This window comes from Vulpes lagopus, chromosome 5 (genome assembly GCF_018345385.1).
Source record: "Vulpes lagopus strain Blue_001 chromosome 5, ASM1834538v1, whole genome shotgun sequence".
NCBI classification, from domain to species: domain Eukaryota; kingdom Metazoa; phylum Chordata; class Mammalia; order Carnivora; family Canidae; genus Vulpes; species Vulpes lagopus.
Genome location: NC_054828.1, coordinates 86,143,322 through 86,159,698, shown reverse-complemented (window position 1 = coordinate 86,159,698; position 16,377 = coordinate 86,143,322). Strand labels below are relative to the sequence as shown.

At 41.9% G+C, this 16,377-nt stretch overlaps 1 protein-coding gene across 1 annotated transcript in view; it reads left to right on the top strand.

Annotated features, from left to right (window-relative positions):
• Positions 1 to 16,377, top strand: part of EVA1A (eva-1 homolog A, regulator of programmed cell death) — a 49,950-nt gene that overhangs the window by 21,402 nt on the left and 12,171 nt on the right. The window contains exon 3 of the mRNA XM_041756981.1: positions 2,540 to 2,662. Within this exon, the coding sequence (XP_041612915.1) occupies positions 2,540 to 2,662 (123 nt within the window). The remainder of the gene's footprint in view (positions 1 to 2,539; positions 2,663 to 16,377) is intronic.

The following is a 16,377-nucleotide window of genomic DNA, read 5'->3' as shown; positions in this document are numbered from 1 at the left end:
GAAATCATATAATACGCAACCTTCTGGGATCCCTGGGTGGCGCAGCGGTTTGGCGCCTGCCTTTGGCCCAGGGCGCGATCCTGGAGACCCGGGATCGAATCCCACGTCGGGCTCCCGGTGCATGGAGCCTGCTTCTCCCTCTGCCTGTGTTCTGCCTCTCTCTCTCTCTCTATAATAAATAAATAAAAATTAAAAAAAATACGCAACCTTCTGATTGAGGTTTTTTTTTTTAAGACTTTATTTATTTATTCATGACAGACACAGAGAGAGAGGCAGAGACACAGGCCGAGGGAGAAGCAGGCTCCCCACGGGGAGTCTGATGCAGGACTCAATCCCAGGACCCCGGGATCACAACCTGAGTCAAACGCAGATGCTCAATCACTGAGCCACCCAGGTTTCTCAAGATTGAGTTTTTTCACTCAGTATATTTTTTTTTTAAAGATTCATCCAGGTTGTTGCATGAGTTAAAGTCTGTCTTTTTTTGTTGTTGTTGTTTTGAGTAGTATTCCTGGTCATGGATGTACCACAGTTTGTTTAAACATTCACCCACTGAAGGAAACTTGGATTATTTCCAATTTGGGGCTATTACAAATAAAGCTGTAAATATAAAGCTCTACGTGGGTTTTGTGTGAAACTAAGTCTTCATGTCTCTTGAGATCAGTGCCCAGGAGCAACGCAGTTGCTGGGTTACATGATAATTTCATACCCAGTTTTTTAAGAAACTGCCAAATTGTTTTCCATAGAGTCTGTTTCATTTTACATTCCCATGATCAATGTATAAGTGATCCATTTTTTCCACATCCTTGTCCACATTTGGTGTTGTCACTATTTTTGAAGGTTCTTTATATATTCTAGATACTATTCCATTGGGCAGATAAATGATTTGCAAATATATCCTCTCTCCCCACACTATAGTTTTTCTTTTCATCCTCTTAACACAGAAGACATGTTTTTCATTTTCATGATGTCCAAATTATCAATTTTCTGTTTTGGAATGTGATTTTGGATTTAAGGCTAAGATTTCTTTGCCTGGTCCTAGGTCCCAAAGATTTTCTTTATAAGAAGTCTGAGGTCTCAGAGAAGTTACTTTGATTCCAGGGGTGAGAGAAGTAGAAGAGAGAAGATTCTGGTTGGAGAGTGAGATTTCTGAGTGTGAGTGAGCCACCCACGGTCACTCAACATTGGCTCTGTACTCTTAACTGTGGGAGGCCCTGGAAACAAGTTGCAGAAGGAAGACATAATCCTTGCCCCTAAGGAACTCGCAGCCCAGATTTTAGAAGTGGCGCCTTTCCAGGTGACAGTAAGGTCCAGGATGTGTCCCTGAAAATGGCTTGCTACAGTAGGTTGGAGGGGAAGTTTGGTGGAGCAAACTATGCCAAGTGGCTGGCATGTTAGCATGTTAGGTATGTCACCCACTGGTGTTTATTAGTCCTGTAGAGAAAAGCAAATTTCTTTCTACTCGGTGATTTCTCTGGGACCATGTGTATCCTCTTCCTATCCTGAGGTATGGGAGCTCTTTTTCCACTCAAACCTTTGCATCTCAGATGCCATGTGGCCACACTGGGGTCAGTTCATGTGTGTTTTTCACTAGCGTTTGGGGTGGGGGTGAGTGGGTCTCAAAGATCTATTTCCACACTTTGGTGCCTGAGTCTCTAAAGATCTGTCAATCTTGTGCTTCCAGTTTCCTTTTCCTTCTTCCTTTAATTTCTTCTCCAGGAAAATGGACATAGAAGGTACCACAAATTCTATGGGAGGCTGAGGTGGCTAGGATAAGTATCTATAAGACGTAAATAAACGAGCAGAAGTCAGATGCTGCAGAAGTCGGCAGGAAGTGATGCCAACACATGCACACACATGTCTGTGTAGAACAGGGGGACTTCTTTAGTGCTTCGGGAGCTCTAGGACAAATTTCATTCCTTCTACACGCTTTTCAGTGAAGCTCACAACATAAAGAGGCTGTGTGGGATCTAGTCTTTCAGAGGCCCCTGCTGGCCTCCCTAGCTGGGTTGAACATAGCTCGAGGCCTTAAGACTTCTGGCTGTAGGAATCCACATATCAGCACTTCCAGGTTTTTTGTGCCTACACAGTGCTGCATGAGACTCATTTCATGGCCCATCTGGGCACTGCTATCTGGGAACCAAATTTCCTCCCTTCCTGTTCCAGAGAACTTCACTGATGATGGGGCCATGTGGGCACATCCCACTCTAGCTGTTCTGTGGGCTTTGGCTGCAAGAGGGAAGAGGAAGCATGCATCTCTGATCTTTTACCCCTTGCTTCCCTTTCTGCTATGAACTTGGGAGTTTGGTTTCTCTGGCCGTCTGGCTCCAATTCCATATTAAACTCTGGCAGTGAGTTTTAACCTCTCAGGAGACGCTCTTCCATCTTTTCAGAGGTCCAGGAAAACATCACCAGGGTTTTTCTGCTAGGTTCATGACGTGATGTCTAAGGCATGACGTGATGATGTGATGGCATGGTGTGATGTCTTGAGTATGTGATGGCTTTCTGATGTTTTTTTGGTGCCATTTCTCTTTTCTTTCAGAGCCTGAGAATCCAACTGAGGCCAACCAAGTTTCAGAACCTCTACTGCTTGGCACCAACATCACCAGGGATGAACTATTTTTGCCAGATAATCCTCTGTCCCTGACAGCACGTCTCTCCCCAGGTAGCTAAGGGGATAATGAGTTTTTACCACCCTGCACACTAGGTAATGAGAGAGTCATCTGCCCAGTGGCTTACACATGATGGCTTAGTCACCGCTGCTACTGAAGTATAAGATGAAATCTATCATCCCTTGGCACATTTCATTTTATATATTCAGTGATTATACTCAATATAAATGAGTGGAATCAAGGTTCCAGAGAATATGATTCCGCAGCCCTGGGAATGAGGTTACCTCTAAAATGGAAGCCAGTGGGGCACCTGGCTGGCTCAGTGGTTGAGCATCTGCCTTTGGCTCAGGTCATGATCCCGGGGTTCTGGGATCAAGCCCCACATTGAGCTCCCTGTGGGGAGCCTGCTTCTCCCTCTGCCTGTGCCTGCCCCTCTCTCTATGTCTCTCATGAATAAGTAAATAAAATCTTTAAAAAAAATAAAATGGAAGCCAGTGAAAATAGCATGCAATGCATATAATTAGCCATTCAGTCTAAGAGACAGTGCTCATAGACAGGCTGTCTTCTACATCAAGAAACCAGCATGTGTTTAGGGAGACAAAATTATGAGACGTAAGTGATGGACAGCAGCTATGTTCTTTTTTCTTTTTAAGATTTTATTTATTCATTCATGAGAGACACGGAGACAGAGGCAGAGACATAGGAAGAGGGAGGAGAAGCAGACTCCCTGTGGGCAGCCCGATGCAGGACTCGATCCCTGAACTTCAGGATCATGTCCTGAGCCAAAGGCAGACGCTCAACCACTGAGCCACCCAGGCATCCCAGCAGCTGTGTTTTTTCAACTGTATTGTAGTTTGTTGGTAATTAATTTAAAGAGCTTTGAGTCAGGGATGAGAGAAAGCTGTCAGTAAGATTTATAAGAATTGGTGAGATATGTTCAAAGAGAGTGTACTGTGATGCTGGTTGACTGGCCCTAGAGTGTCCTCTAAACATAATTTCCCCTAGAATACAGTTAATGCAATGGGTTATCATCAGGAGAAAGCCCTGGATTTGAAAATATGCAGCTCTGTAGTTGTAATTTTGTCCTTACCAAGATAATCCTCAGGATCCACTTGTCTAGAAGGGGACCCGACTCAGCTCTTATGCCAGCTGACTCTCCAGTTATGAATTAATAAAACTGCTATTGGTTGATGTGTTCTCTTGAGGGCTTCATTAAAGTGAGGTGTTCTGGAACCCATTCACTTCTGGTTATGTTTGTTTTAGAATAGGGTCTCTCTCAGCCTTGATATATTCACTTTTGGGGTCAGATAGTTCTTTATTGTGAGGGACTGTTCTGTGCACCATAGGCTGTTTAGCATAGCCTTCCCTCCTACCCACTAGATGCCAGTATCATCCCTCACTGCAATTGCAACAACCAAAAATGTTTCTACACAGCCAGATGTCCCCTATGGGGGCAAACTGCCCGAAGTTAAGAGTCACCGATTCTAGGAGCTAACCAGTGGTAAGGGACTTCCTTGAGGAAGAGAGCACAAAATTGTACTTGGGGGTGGAAGAATGCTTCATGCTGCTTATTTTTATATTATATTGGTAGGTGTATTGATCAGGGTTCTCCAGAGAAACAGAACCAGTAGGAGATATATATGTGATTATGGAGGCTGAGAAGTCTCAGGATCTTTCAACTGCAAGCTAGAGACCCAGGAGCGCCTGTAGTATCATTCAGTTCGAGTCTGAAGGCCTGAGAATCAGGGGAGCCAGTAGTGAAGGTCCAAACTGAGGCTGGATAAGATGAAATGAGATGTCTCACCTCAAGCAGTAAGACAGGAAAAAGGGGGGCAAATGCCTCCTCCCTCCACCTTTCATTCTGTTAGGCCCTGAACAGACTGGATGATGCCAACCCACATTGGGGAGAGTGGTCTACTTTTGTGAGTCCATGGATTCGAGTGCTAACCTGGTCTGGAGACACTTACAAATGATGTTTCATCTGGGCACCCCATGGCTTGTCAGATTGACTCATAAAATTCACCACCACAATAGGAGATGCAGGAAAGTTTTAAGGATAGGGCAAATCACCAGTGGGAGGTGTTGGGAGCTACCTGGGGTGTTCCATCCCTGTTGAGGGAGAGTCAGGGAGAAGGGTTTGGATTTAGAGTTCGGCTCTGGGATTCATCACTTCTCTAGCTTCTACAGTCCATGTCTCATTGGCAGCTGTCCTGAGCAGAATCTCCTCGGCCGAGTTGTGCCCTCTGTCTTGGTGTCCTCTCTAAGGTGTGCTGTAACTGCCCAGAGAACTGCCTGTGTGCAGGGCCAGCGAGGGCTTGCCTTGTACCCTGGGTCAGATTTACGCAGAAGGCACTAAGTGCCTCCTGGGCTTGTGCTGTTGTAGAGTCTTAGTGCTCAGGATGAAGGGGATCTCAGAGGTTAGGTAGAGCACTTTGCAAACTCTGCTGGGCATTTTATAAAATGGGAATTTGATTCCAAAGATCTTGGGTGCTGTCCGAGATTATATGGATCCAACAAGCTCCCGCATGATATGTCACTGCTGTTGGTCCTTGGACCTCCATTAAGTAGGAAGACTTTAGACCAGAGGTCTGCAAACTATGGCCCATGATTGAAAAACATGCTGGGGGTGTCACAGGTGGCTGGGACAATCTCCTTGCTGTGATCCCCGGCGGCTCATCCACACCACTGATCCCCAAGTCGGTGTGTGAGACAGTGCTGATGGATTTTGATGCGCTGGTACAAGCACAGACAGGCCTGGGCACAGCTGCTGTGATTGTCATGGATCGCTCGACAGATATTGTGAAAGCCATTGCCCGCCTTATTGAGTTCTACAAGCATGAGAGCTGTGGCCAGTGTACTCCATGCCGCGAGGGTGTGGACTGGATGAACAAGGTGATGGCCCGCTTTGTGAGGGGGGATGCCCGGCCAGCCGAGATCGACTCCCTTTGGGAGATCAGCAAACAGATAGAGGGCCATACCATTTGTGCCCTGGGCGATGGAGCCGCCTGGCCTGTGCAGGGCCTGATCCGCCATTTTCGGCCAGAGCTTGAGGAACGAATGCAGAGGTTTGCCCAGCAGCACCAGGCCAGGCAAGCTACCTCCTGAGCTCAATGCCCTGCACCGAAGTCCATCTGTCCAGATGGCTGGACAATAAAGCATGTGCTGCCCACTCTCCTGAAAAAAAAAAAAAAAAAAAAAAAAAAAAAAAAAAAAGGAAGAGAGCACAAAAGAGAGCACATTTTTTTTTTTCCCTTACAAGTTTTATTTCTCTTTCCCTTTTACTTCTCTTTTGTACTTTTGAAAGCAAAGGTGAAAACAAGTATTAGTGCATTCATCCTATGAGACACCAAGTCCTAGACAGCAGGGTGCACACTCCTGCACTTGAGGCTTCTTTGGGAATATCATGATGCAAATCCTTAATAAATGTAACAAAGACAACTTCTAATAGCAAATATCTTTAGGAAACACCCAAGTTTTGTTTATGTCTTTTTTTTTTTTTTTCAGATAAAATATTATAGGTTTATTTAAAACTTAATTCTCACCTTGAGTATGCAAAATACAAACTCCACAAAATGTTCATTTTTTACTTTGTAGTTTACAAATATACAAAATAGAAGTTTGCTTAAATTTATATTACATATTTATTAAGGCAAGGAACTATATAGAAAAAAACATTTGTTCTGCTTAAGGCATACTTGGGAATAAACCATTGTACAAATTATTGCACATCTGAAACCACAGTGCATTAACAGACTGTCTGCATAAAAAATGTTAAAGAAGTAAACCAGGCGTATTTACCTGACTTAGGTCATAAATGTAGATCGGAAGACAAAAATAGATTTTCCTTGTCAAAGTATGCAGCAAATTGGGTCCACCACCTATTTTTGCCAATAGAGTTCTGATGGAACGCAGCCACGCTTGTTCATTTACATATTGTCTCTGGTAGCTTTTGTACCACAGTGACAAAGTTGAGTAGTTGAAACAGACCACATGGTCCCTGAAGCTTGAAATAGTTACTCTCTGCCCCCTTACGGTAAAGATAAAGATGCACTGACCTCTGCTCTAGGTTGACTTGTGCCATGTGGACCGTGGAGGATCTTCCCGGTTGCTCTTTTGGATGGGCCATTCAGAGGTTGTCTTTCCTAACCCTTGGCCTGTCTTTTTTTATCCCTCTTGCCTCTAGCTCCTGCAACCCTCCCCATTAGTGCCTGGGGTGTAAGGAGACCTGCGGGAAGAATTTCTTTGCTACAGTAAAGCTTCCCTCTTGTATGTGAACCTTTCATAGTCCTGACAAAGTGTCCTGCCTGGAACCCCACTCAGAGCCAGTCAGCCCTGGTACCCTCTGGTTTTCTAGGTAGCTCACCTTCAGACCTGTTTGGAAACACCCTCAGAGACTTATGCCTAGAATATTACACAGAACACTCTGTTTTTCAGCCAGTCAGCATTTACTGAGAATCTCCTTTCATCAGGCACCATGCTAGATTTTTAGGTGACAAGAGATACATCAGATGCCTTTTCAATCTAGGAGAAAACCTGTGAACTGATCATTCCAATTACAAAATCATAGGTGCAATATTAGAAAAATATCTGGATATTTTGATAACCAAACAAAAGGGTCTGATTGGAGCTTCACTGAAGTGGACCTTTCTTTTTTCCCCCCCAATCATGAATTTTTATTGAATATTACACAAACACAATTTTGCATCTACTGATGTGATATATGCTTTTCCTCTTATCTCTAAATATGAATTACAATTATTTACTATCTGGTTTTTTAATAAGTGAAATAACATCCTTTACTTAAAATTAAGCTATATTGGGCAGCCCTGGTGGCTCAGCAGTTTAGCGCCGCCTTCAGCCCAGGGCGTGATGCTGGAGACCCGGGATCGAGTCCCACATCGGACTCCCGGGATGGAGCCTGCTTCTCCCTCTGCCTGTGTCTCTGCCTCTCTCTCTGTGTCTCTCATGAACAAATAAATAAGATCTTTAAAAAAAAAAGAAAAAAATTAAGCTATATTAATAGTGTGAAATAAATTATAATTTTATTGACTTCAATTTTCAGTATAAAATAATTCTGCTACCATTCCTGTTAGCTTAAAACCAAAACTTGATTGCCAGATCCTCTAATTGGAGCAACTTTCAGAATTCACTCCTGAACCTCAATAACATTTTTTTTATTATTTTAAAATTATGCCAAAATACACATAACACACATTTATCAGCTTAACTATTTTAAACTTCTAGTTCAGTGGCATTAAGCGCATTTACATTGTTGTGCAACCATCCATTTCCAGAATACTTTTCAATCTTGCAAAATTGAAACTTTGTACCCTGTACCCACTAAACAATAACTTCTAATTCCTCCCTTCCCCCAGCCCCTGACAACTCTCACTCTACTTTCTGTCTCTATGAAAAAGACTACTCTAGGTATTTCATACATGTGATATCCTAGAGTATTCCAGTTCATTACAGTTCTTTTGTGACTGGATTATTTCACTTATAATGTCCTCAAGGTTCATCAATGTTGTAGCATGTATCACAAATTCCTTCCTTTTAAGGCTATGAGTAATACTCTATTTGTGTGTGTGTGTGTGTGTGTGTGTGTGTGTGTGTATAAACACCAAATTTTGTTTATCGAGGCTCCTTCCACAGTTTGGCTATTGTGGACATTGCTGCTAGAAACATCGGGGTGCAGGTGTCCCGGCGTTTCATTGCATCTGTATCTTTGGGAGCCTCGGTGTCCATCAAAAGATGAATGGATAAAGAAGATGTGGTCTATGTATACAATGGAATATTACTCAGCCATTAGAAATGACAAATACCCACCATTTGCTTCAACGTGGATGGAACTGGAGGGTATTATGCTGAGTGAAATCAGTCAATCGGAGAAGGACAAACATTATATGGTTTCATTCATTTGGGGAATATAAATAATAGTGAAAGGGAATATAAGGGAAGGGAGAAGAAATGTGTGGGAAATATCAGAAAGGGAGACAGAACATAAAGACTCCTAACTCTGGGAAACGAACTAGGGGTGGTGGAAGGGGAGGAGGGAGGGGGGTGAAGGTGAATGGGTGACGGGCACTGAGGGGGGCACTTGACAGGATGAGCACTGGGTGTTATTCTGTATGTTGGCAAATTGAACACCAATAAAAAATTAATTTATTATTTTAAAAAATTTTGTTTATCCATTCATCTGTGGATAATATTTCAATTGCTTCTACCTTCAGCCTACTGTGAATAATGCTTATAATAATTGGTGTACAAATATCTGTTTGAGTCCTTGCTTTCAATTCTTTTGAATATATACCCAAAGAATTGCTTGATCTTATGGTGATTCTAGTTTTCATTTTTTCATTTTGAGGAACTGCCACCCTATTTCCATACTGTCTCCATCATTTTACTCTCCCACAATACAAGGGTTCCAATTTCTGTAAATCCTCTCCAACACTTGTCATTCTTTTTCTTTTCTTTTCTTCCTTCCTTGTCTCTGTCTCTCTCCCTGCCTACTTTCCTTCCTTCATTTTTTTTTTAATGCTAGCTATCCTAATGGGTAGGAGGTGGTATCTCATTTGTGATTTTGATTTGCAATTCCTTAGTGATTAGTAATGTTGAGCATCTTTTCATGAGCTTATTGATCATTTGTGTATCCTCTTTGGAGTAATGTCTGTTCAGGTCTGTTGCCTGTTTTTTTAAACAGGTTGTTTTTTTGTTATTGAGTTTCTAGGAGCTCTTTATATAATCTGGATATTAACCCCCAATCAGATATATGATTTGCAAATATTTTCTTCCATTTTATGGGTTGCCTTTTCACTTTGCTGAGTCCTTTGATGCATGGAAGTTTTAAGTTTTGATATCGTCCAATTTATCTATTTTAACTTTTGTTGCTGGTGTTTTTGGTGTCATATCTAAGAAATCATTTTCAAATCCAATGTCATAAAGCCTTTTTCCTGTGTTTTCTTCTAAGAGTTTTATAATTTTAGCTGTTACAGTTTGGTCTCTGACCTATTTCAAGTTAAAATTTTAATATGATAGAAGGTAAGGGTTCAACTTCATTCTTTTGCATGTGGATTCTCAGTTTTCTCAGCACCATTTGTTGAAAAGACTGTTCTTTCCTCATTGAATGGTCTTGGCATCCTTGTTGAAAATCATTTGACAAGGGGTAAGGGTTTATTTCTCAGCTCTCTGTTCTATTCTACTGTCCATATACTGTCTCTATGCCCGTACCACACTGTTTTGCTTATTGTATTTTTGTAATAAATTTTGAAATCAGAAAGTCTGAGACTTCCAATTTAGTTCTTTTTTCAAGATTCTTTTGGGTATTTGAAATTCCTTGAGATTCCATATGAACTCTTAGTATGGATTTTTCTATTTCTGAAAAAAAAAAAAGTCACTGGGATTTTGAGTTTGCTGTAGGACTTAAGAATTCTCCTTTAAAGGAAACATTTGCTAGACAGATAAGGGGAGGAGGAGGCATTTTAGGCAAAAGGAAAAGTGTGATCAAATACATGAAAAGATAAAAGGACCTGGTATGTTTGGGGAACTAAAAATAAGCTGGTAATGTTGGACATTAGGCATGGCTACAGTTCTGTGTATATGTGTATGGGTGTAGACTCAAGTAGGAGGTGAATTACGAAGGTAAGGGTCAGATATTGTGGAAGTGGTTGTGTATTGTGCTAAGAAGTTGAATGGGGATTAGTTAAAGGGTTGGGCTGTGGAGTGAAGTGATTAGATTTGTACTTTATAAAGATGACCCTGTTGGTGAGATTGTATGCTAGACTGAGCCAAAAGAAGGTTTTAGCAGAAGGATTAGGAAGAAACTACTTCAGAAACTCTCAGAAATGAAATGGTGAGACTTGTGCCATGGTAGAATTAGTGGGGATAGACAGGAGGGAATGGATCTGAAGTAGCTTTGCGCCACTACACCTTCAGACATTTTCCAGTGACTTCACTCTCTTCCTGGGTCCTGAAGTCCTCACATCTGTAGAACAGTCTCTGAGCTCAGAGTGGTGGTTCCAACTCTTCACCTGTGTCATATGGTTGTGACCTTTTAAGAACTCAAATGGCTATTGAAGAAGGCCGAGGGCTCTGGCTCAGAGATGCAGAGTCCCTCAGCAGTAGCCGGCCCCTTCTCAGATCCCCTGAGGCTCCAGCTCCTCATCCTGCTACTCTCGGGCCTCTGGTTGCTCCAAGGACCTTGCAGTCATTTCTCTCTTACCTGTGGATTGGGCTTTTTTTTCCCTTGCTTTGGTTTTCCCTGACCCTGTTGGATCCACCAGAAAGTGAGTTGTCTTCTCTGTTATGACCCATTCCCTCCACCTGCAGAATTGCAGCTCCCCAGACCCTCTTGTGTGGTACATGTTACTGAGACTATGACCCACCTGGGAACCTGTTTCTTCTCCAAGGACTGGAGTCTTTTGCTTCTTTAGCTTTCCCCAACCTGACATCTTTTCAGCCATGGTGACTCAGTTCCCGCCCTCAACTTAAGCAGCATTGCATAGGAGTTGTCAGGGTCTTTGCCACTTTTTTCTCCTTTCATCTCAGCAAGAGCTTCACTGACTGAACTTGGTAATGATAATGCCAGGTCTGAGCCACAGCAGCAGCAGCATATAGGGAGAGGATGTGCTCCATTGGTCGGAGGCTAAGCCACTTAATACTGAGATCCCAAGCCCCTACTCTGAACCCTTGTGGGACAGTTATGCTGGTGGGCAGGCTGTGGCAGTTGTGTGTGTGCATGTGTGGTTGGCCCATCATGGTCACAGGTGGAGTCTTGGAACTGGGGACAGAGAGTGGGCTCAAATTCCCAATTCTTGTGCGCATTTTAGAACTGGAACCACTTTGGCAGTTTTGGGATAGCCAGCTCTGACCCCTTGCCAAAGACACACATTTGATGACCTGTGCAGTGAGGCAATGATCAAAGTACACCAGGACCGTCAGTGAAGGAAAAAGCAGAGCTAGGTAAGGAGTGGGCTGCCGTTTGGAGTTACAGTGAGTGACTAAAGTGATGATGGGCTGTGCCTCCAAGGCGAGCCAGACAGAATGCAATAAAAAGTTCCAGGGAAGGTGAGGGGAAAGTGTTAAAAGGGAACTGGGGAGGAGATGGGGAAGAGAAAGGAGAAAGTCTAGGAAAAGCAGAAATGTAAGGAGTTGCTGCTTCCTTGAAAGCCAAGAAACTCACTAGAACAAAGGGGACAAGAATCCAGACCCCTGTCTGGGAAGGCTGGCTGGCATTTAGGAGACTGGATCTTTGTTGTTGAGTTCAGTCTACCTGGAACATGGCCTCAGGAAAGTAGAATGTGTTCTCATCACTCACTTTGTGTTCCCAAACAGAAGAGAAGAGAGGGAGGTGCCACCTTGATCCAGCTGAAGCATTTCCAGGAGGCTTCCTCTGGATGCCACATCGAGGCTGCCCTTCTGCCATAGCACGGAGCTGGTGATTGCCGAGTGTGTGGACATGGCTTTGCTCAGCAACATCCTAGCGGCCTATTCCTTTGTCTCAGGTAGTTTCCAGTCTTGGCTGGGCCAGGGCTGAGGGCTGAGGCTATCTCCTGGGTGGCCATCAGTGGCCTTATTCTTAGGAGAGAAAGGCTACGTAGTCGTAGCAGAGGGACTCTGTTGTGCTGAATTGTGAGATGAAAGACCTTCTGGTTTGAAAGCTAAACTTGGCATTCTCTAATTTGGCAGGCGGTGTTGGTGGGGTGGAACACTAAAAGCTTTATCTTGCTAAAAATGTTTGGTTTCCTTTGGGCTCAAGTGAATGAATGAAGTAGCCTAGGGCTATTGTCTACTTGTCATTATACATTTGACTCCATGTGAGAGAGGCTCATGGAGTATCCCTGCCTGCTGTTTCTGTGCAGTGTTCTCAGTCCCACCCGTGTATGTGTGTGTGGGATCTGTGCTTGTGGGGCTGTGCAACATGTGTGATAACCTCCTACGAGACACAAGGACACAAAGTGTGTGAGTCTGAGAGAGCCTGATATTTGTCCTGTCCTTAATTCAAAGTTATACTCTTAACAAGTTGGCTTTCTGTCTCCTCAAGATCCTTTCTTGAGAGTAGATACTATTCATGTAAGAGGAGCCATTTAAAAATACTTGAAAGTATACCTCAACCAAGCTGAAAATAAAAAAAATACATGAAAATGCTCAATGGTTTCAATGACCAAACCAATTTTCTGCTCCTTGAGTGAGTTTTACAATTTTTTTGATAGTTTGTTTTCACTATGTTTTGTTTTGCCTGTTGTCTCAGGATGTTGTATAAAAAGGAAGGGGCTGAGGTTCTGATTAGAATTCCTCTAATCAGAGGACTGATTTTACTTTCTGGTTCTCTAGTCAGGGTTGATGTGTGGTGGCCTCAGAGTTCAGATGTAAAACCTGACCTTTCTTCTTACAATGGCAAATCTAGGCCATGGTTGAGGATAATGGAAGCTCATGGCTTCTCTTTGAGGAAGGATCTTAGATGACATGCAACCTGATTTTAGAAAGGAGGACTTCTCAGAGGTGACAAGATGCAGCATATAGTCTGCACAGGCCTCAAGGCTAGGGTTCTCCCTTCCTGAGTCAGCAAAGAACCAGGTCAGTGGTCAGCTTCTCACCTCCCTAAGAAAGTCTGGTCCCTGGGACCTCCTTCCCTGCACCGCACATCAGAGGAATCTCAGCTTTGCTCTTTCTTGAAGGTGTAGTGGGGAGCAAGGGCACTAGGCTGGAAAAGAGATGTTTGAAACCCTAGAATCATGTTTCACAAGCAATTGAATGATGATCCTCTTAAGTCTATAGTGAGACATCCCCCAAATGAAGTGGGTGGTGGCAGGGAGGGCCTAGAGGTTCCAAGGCCTCCACGGACACTTACAAATCAGCTGTTGCAAGAACATATCTCAGGGGAGAGATACAGGCTTCTGGACTTTGGAGCTCTGCTTGGCACAGGACGTACCTGGAGGTTTTCCATTTTGGCCAGCATGACCCTGAGTTGGGCCCACTGAATATGGTAACTCATTGAATGGTCTAGTGTTTACCATGTGTCTTGTGATCTTGCTAGGGTTGAAAGAGGGCATGGCCCTGTTTTTCTGTCCCTTGCAACCTTTCTTTTTCCCACCTTATATTCTGGAATTAAATATTGTTTGGGACACAGGAAGATAACATTCCTTTTAAATAAATACGGGCTGAAGTAAAAAGAAAATGCAAAGAAATGGAAAGTAAAATGGCTAAAATAAAATGTGTTAGATCCAGTAAATAGACTTGCTGGCTTAAAAATTAATTTTGAGTGTGACGGGGAACAATCCCTGGCTGTAAAGGAAAATGAGTTAAGAGAATTTAAAATATGAAGGTGATTACAACAAATACAAAAATAATTATTTTAAAAGAAGAAACAGAACAAATGGATTGGAAGCAGTAATAAAAAGTATGTTAGAAGGAAATTGTAGAAAATGTCCAAATCTTGTAGCTCTCTCATGTTCTCACTCAGCTGTATCTGGTCTTCAACTACACAGGAGCCCCTGATCCTCCTGATTTCTTCCAGAGCATCAGTTGCCTCTTATTTTGTCCATGTGGCCCATCACTTCAGCAGCATATTTGCTAATACACACAACTCCCTTCTTTGTCCAGCTTCTGATTAAAACAACAGGCAAAACACTAACTCTAAGCAAATCCTGCTTTCTCTTTCACCCTCTGCACTGAAGTAATCAAATGCTGCTATATCTTTGCAGATCGAAGCCATTAGAAATTCATGGTATCAAACCTCAGCTGAACCTTTCAAGTATTTGCTTTTGGAGACATCTTGTTCCCATTCTTCACAGTAGCCATTTCAAACCTGATAATTCTAATAATTTCAAATACCTGTTTATCCAAATGTACCCTAAAATTAAATGGCAAATGCAAACTAAGAGAAAAATGCAGCACTAATGAAGAAGGGTTAAAGTTTATAACAGATAAAGAGCTCTCACCAAACAATAAAAGATCAGCGTCCCAAAGAATAGTAGACAAAGAACAAGGATTAGCACTTTGCCAAAGAAAAAATAGAAATTGCTGATACACGGCCCAAGTTCTAGCAATGAAACGAATGCCAAATAAAAACAACAATGAGGTTAACATTTTTATTTTGTAAAACCCTCAAAGATTTGAGTGGTTATGTATATAATTTTAGTTTTGGAGAAAGTGTGGGGAAGTGAGTACTCACAGTGTTAATGGGATTGTAAATTGCTACAACCCCTTTAGAGAGCGATTTAGGAACATCTATCAAAAGCCCTTAAAAACATGTATACCATTTAGCCAGCATTCCACATTTAGTAATTTATCCTAAGGAAATAACTAAGGAGATGGGCAAAAATCTTACTATGGGGACAGTTAATCTCAGAACTGTTTATAATAGTAAAAAATTAGAAAAATGGGTAAATATTAATTAAAGTAGAAAGATGTTTATGATGTGTTGTTATGTGAATAAAGCCTGTTACCATAGTGCATCTACAGTATAAGGCCATTTATGTTTGTACATTCACATATGTGTATGGCGTACATTTTATTGCAAATTATATCTGGATGGTGCAATTTTATGAGCGTGTATATTTTAAATTTTATTTTGCTTAGCTGTATGTTTAAGTATTCTATACTTCACTGATACCACTTTTGTAAAAAGTAATATTATTTTATTGGAATTTAAAATTTAGAATTATATCATACATGTATTTTAAAAATTACCACCCCCTTATTCTTTTCTGACTTCTAGATCTGTGTATCTAAATGCTCTGAACATTACAACTTGAGTGGGTGTCATAAGCATTTCAAATTCAACCTGGCCTGCAATGAAATATTGTCCTTCTTTGTCAATTGCTCTTTCTTTTGTGTATCATGTAGGGCATCACCTACACCAGAAGTATGATGTCTAGCCTTTGGTGTATCTTACTCACTGCCCATATCCAATTGCTTAGGATCAGACCATTTTGTCTCTCAATGTTTCTCAGATGGATCCCCTCCATTTTATTCTCACCATCATTGAATTGATCCAAATTCTATTCTGTTTTTGCTTATCATGCCATAATAGCATTTTCCATGGTCTATCTGCCTTCAATCTTGCTTCATAGCAAAGATTATGTTTTGTAGCAAAATGATCTTTCCAAACTGTAGGTCTGATGATATAATTCTTCTTTATCTTTTAGAATACTGTAGTGGAAAAAAAAAAAAAAGAATACTGTAGTGGATCCTCATTATCTCTAGGATGAAATCCAAACACTATTGTATAATACTTAGGATTGTTTTCAGCTGCAAATAACAGAAAACCTCAACTTGGTGGCCTAAACACATAAGAGTTATCTTACCTTCATAACAAGAAGTCTGGAGGTAGGTAGTCCATTGGCTCAAAGATGTAGGGACCAGCATCTCTGTGATTCTCATGTCTTTTCTTTTATGTTTGTCATCTCATGGCTGCAACGTGGCTACTCTTGCTCCTGCTGTCATTCAAGATGGTTGACAAAAGGAAGGGCGTTCCAGTAGAAATCACATTTCTTTGGCCAAAGAAATGTTACCCGACCATCTAACTGAAAAAAAAAAAAATGACAAAGACTAACCTTTAACCTTTAGACCAGTGGTTTATAACCAGGGATGATTTTGCCCTAAAGGGGACTTCAGGAAATATCTGGAAACACTTTTGGTTGTCAAAACTGGGTTGAGAGGTGCTGCTATTAGCATCTAGCAATGGAAAAACATCCTACAATGCACAAGACAATCCCCATGACAAATAATTTAACTGGTCCAAGAAGTCAATAGTGCTGAGGTTGGAAAA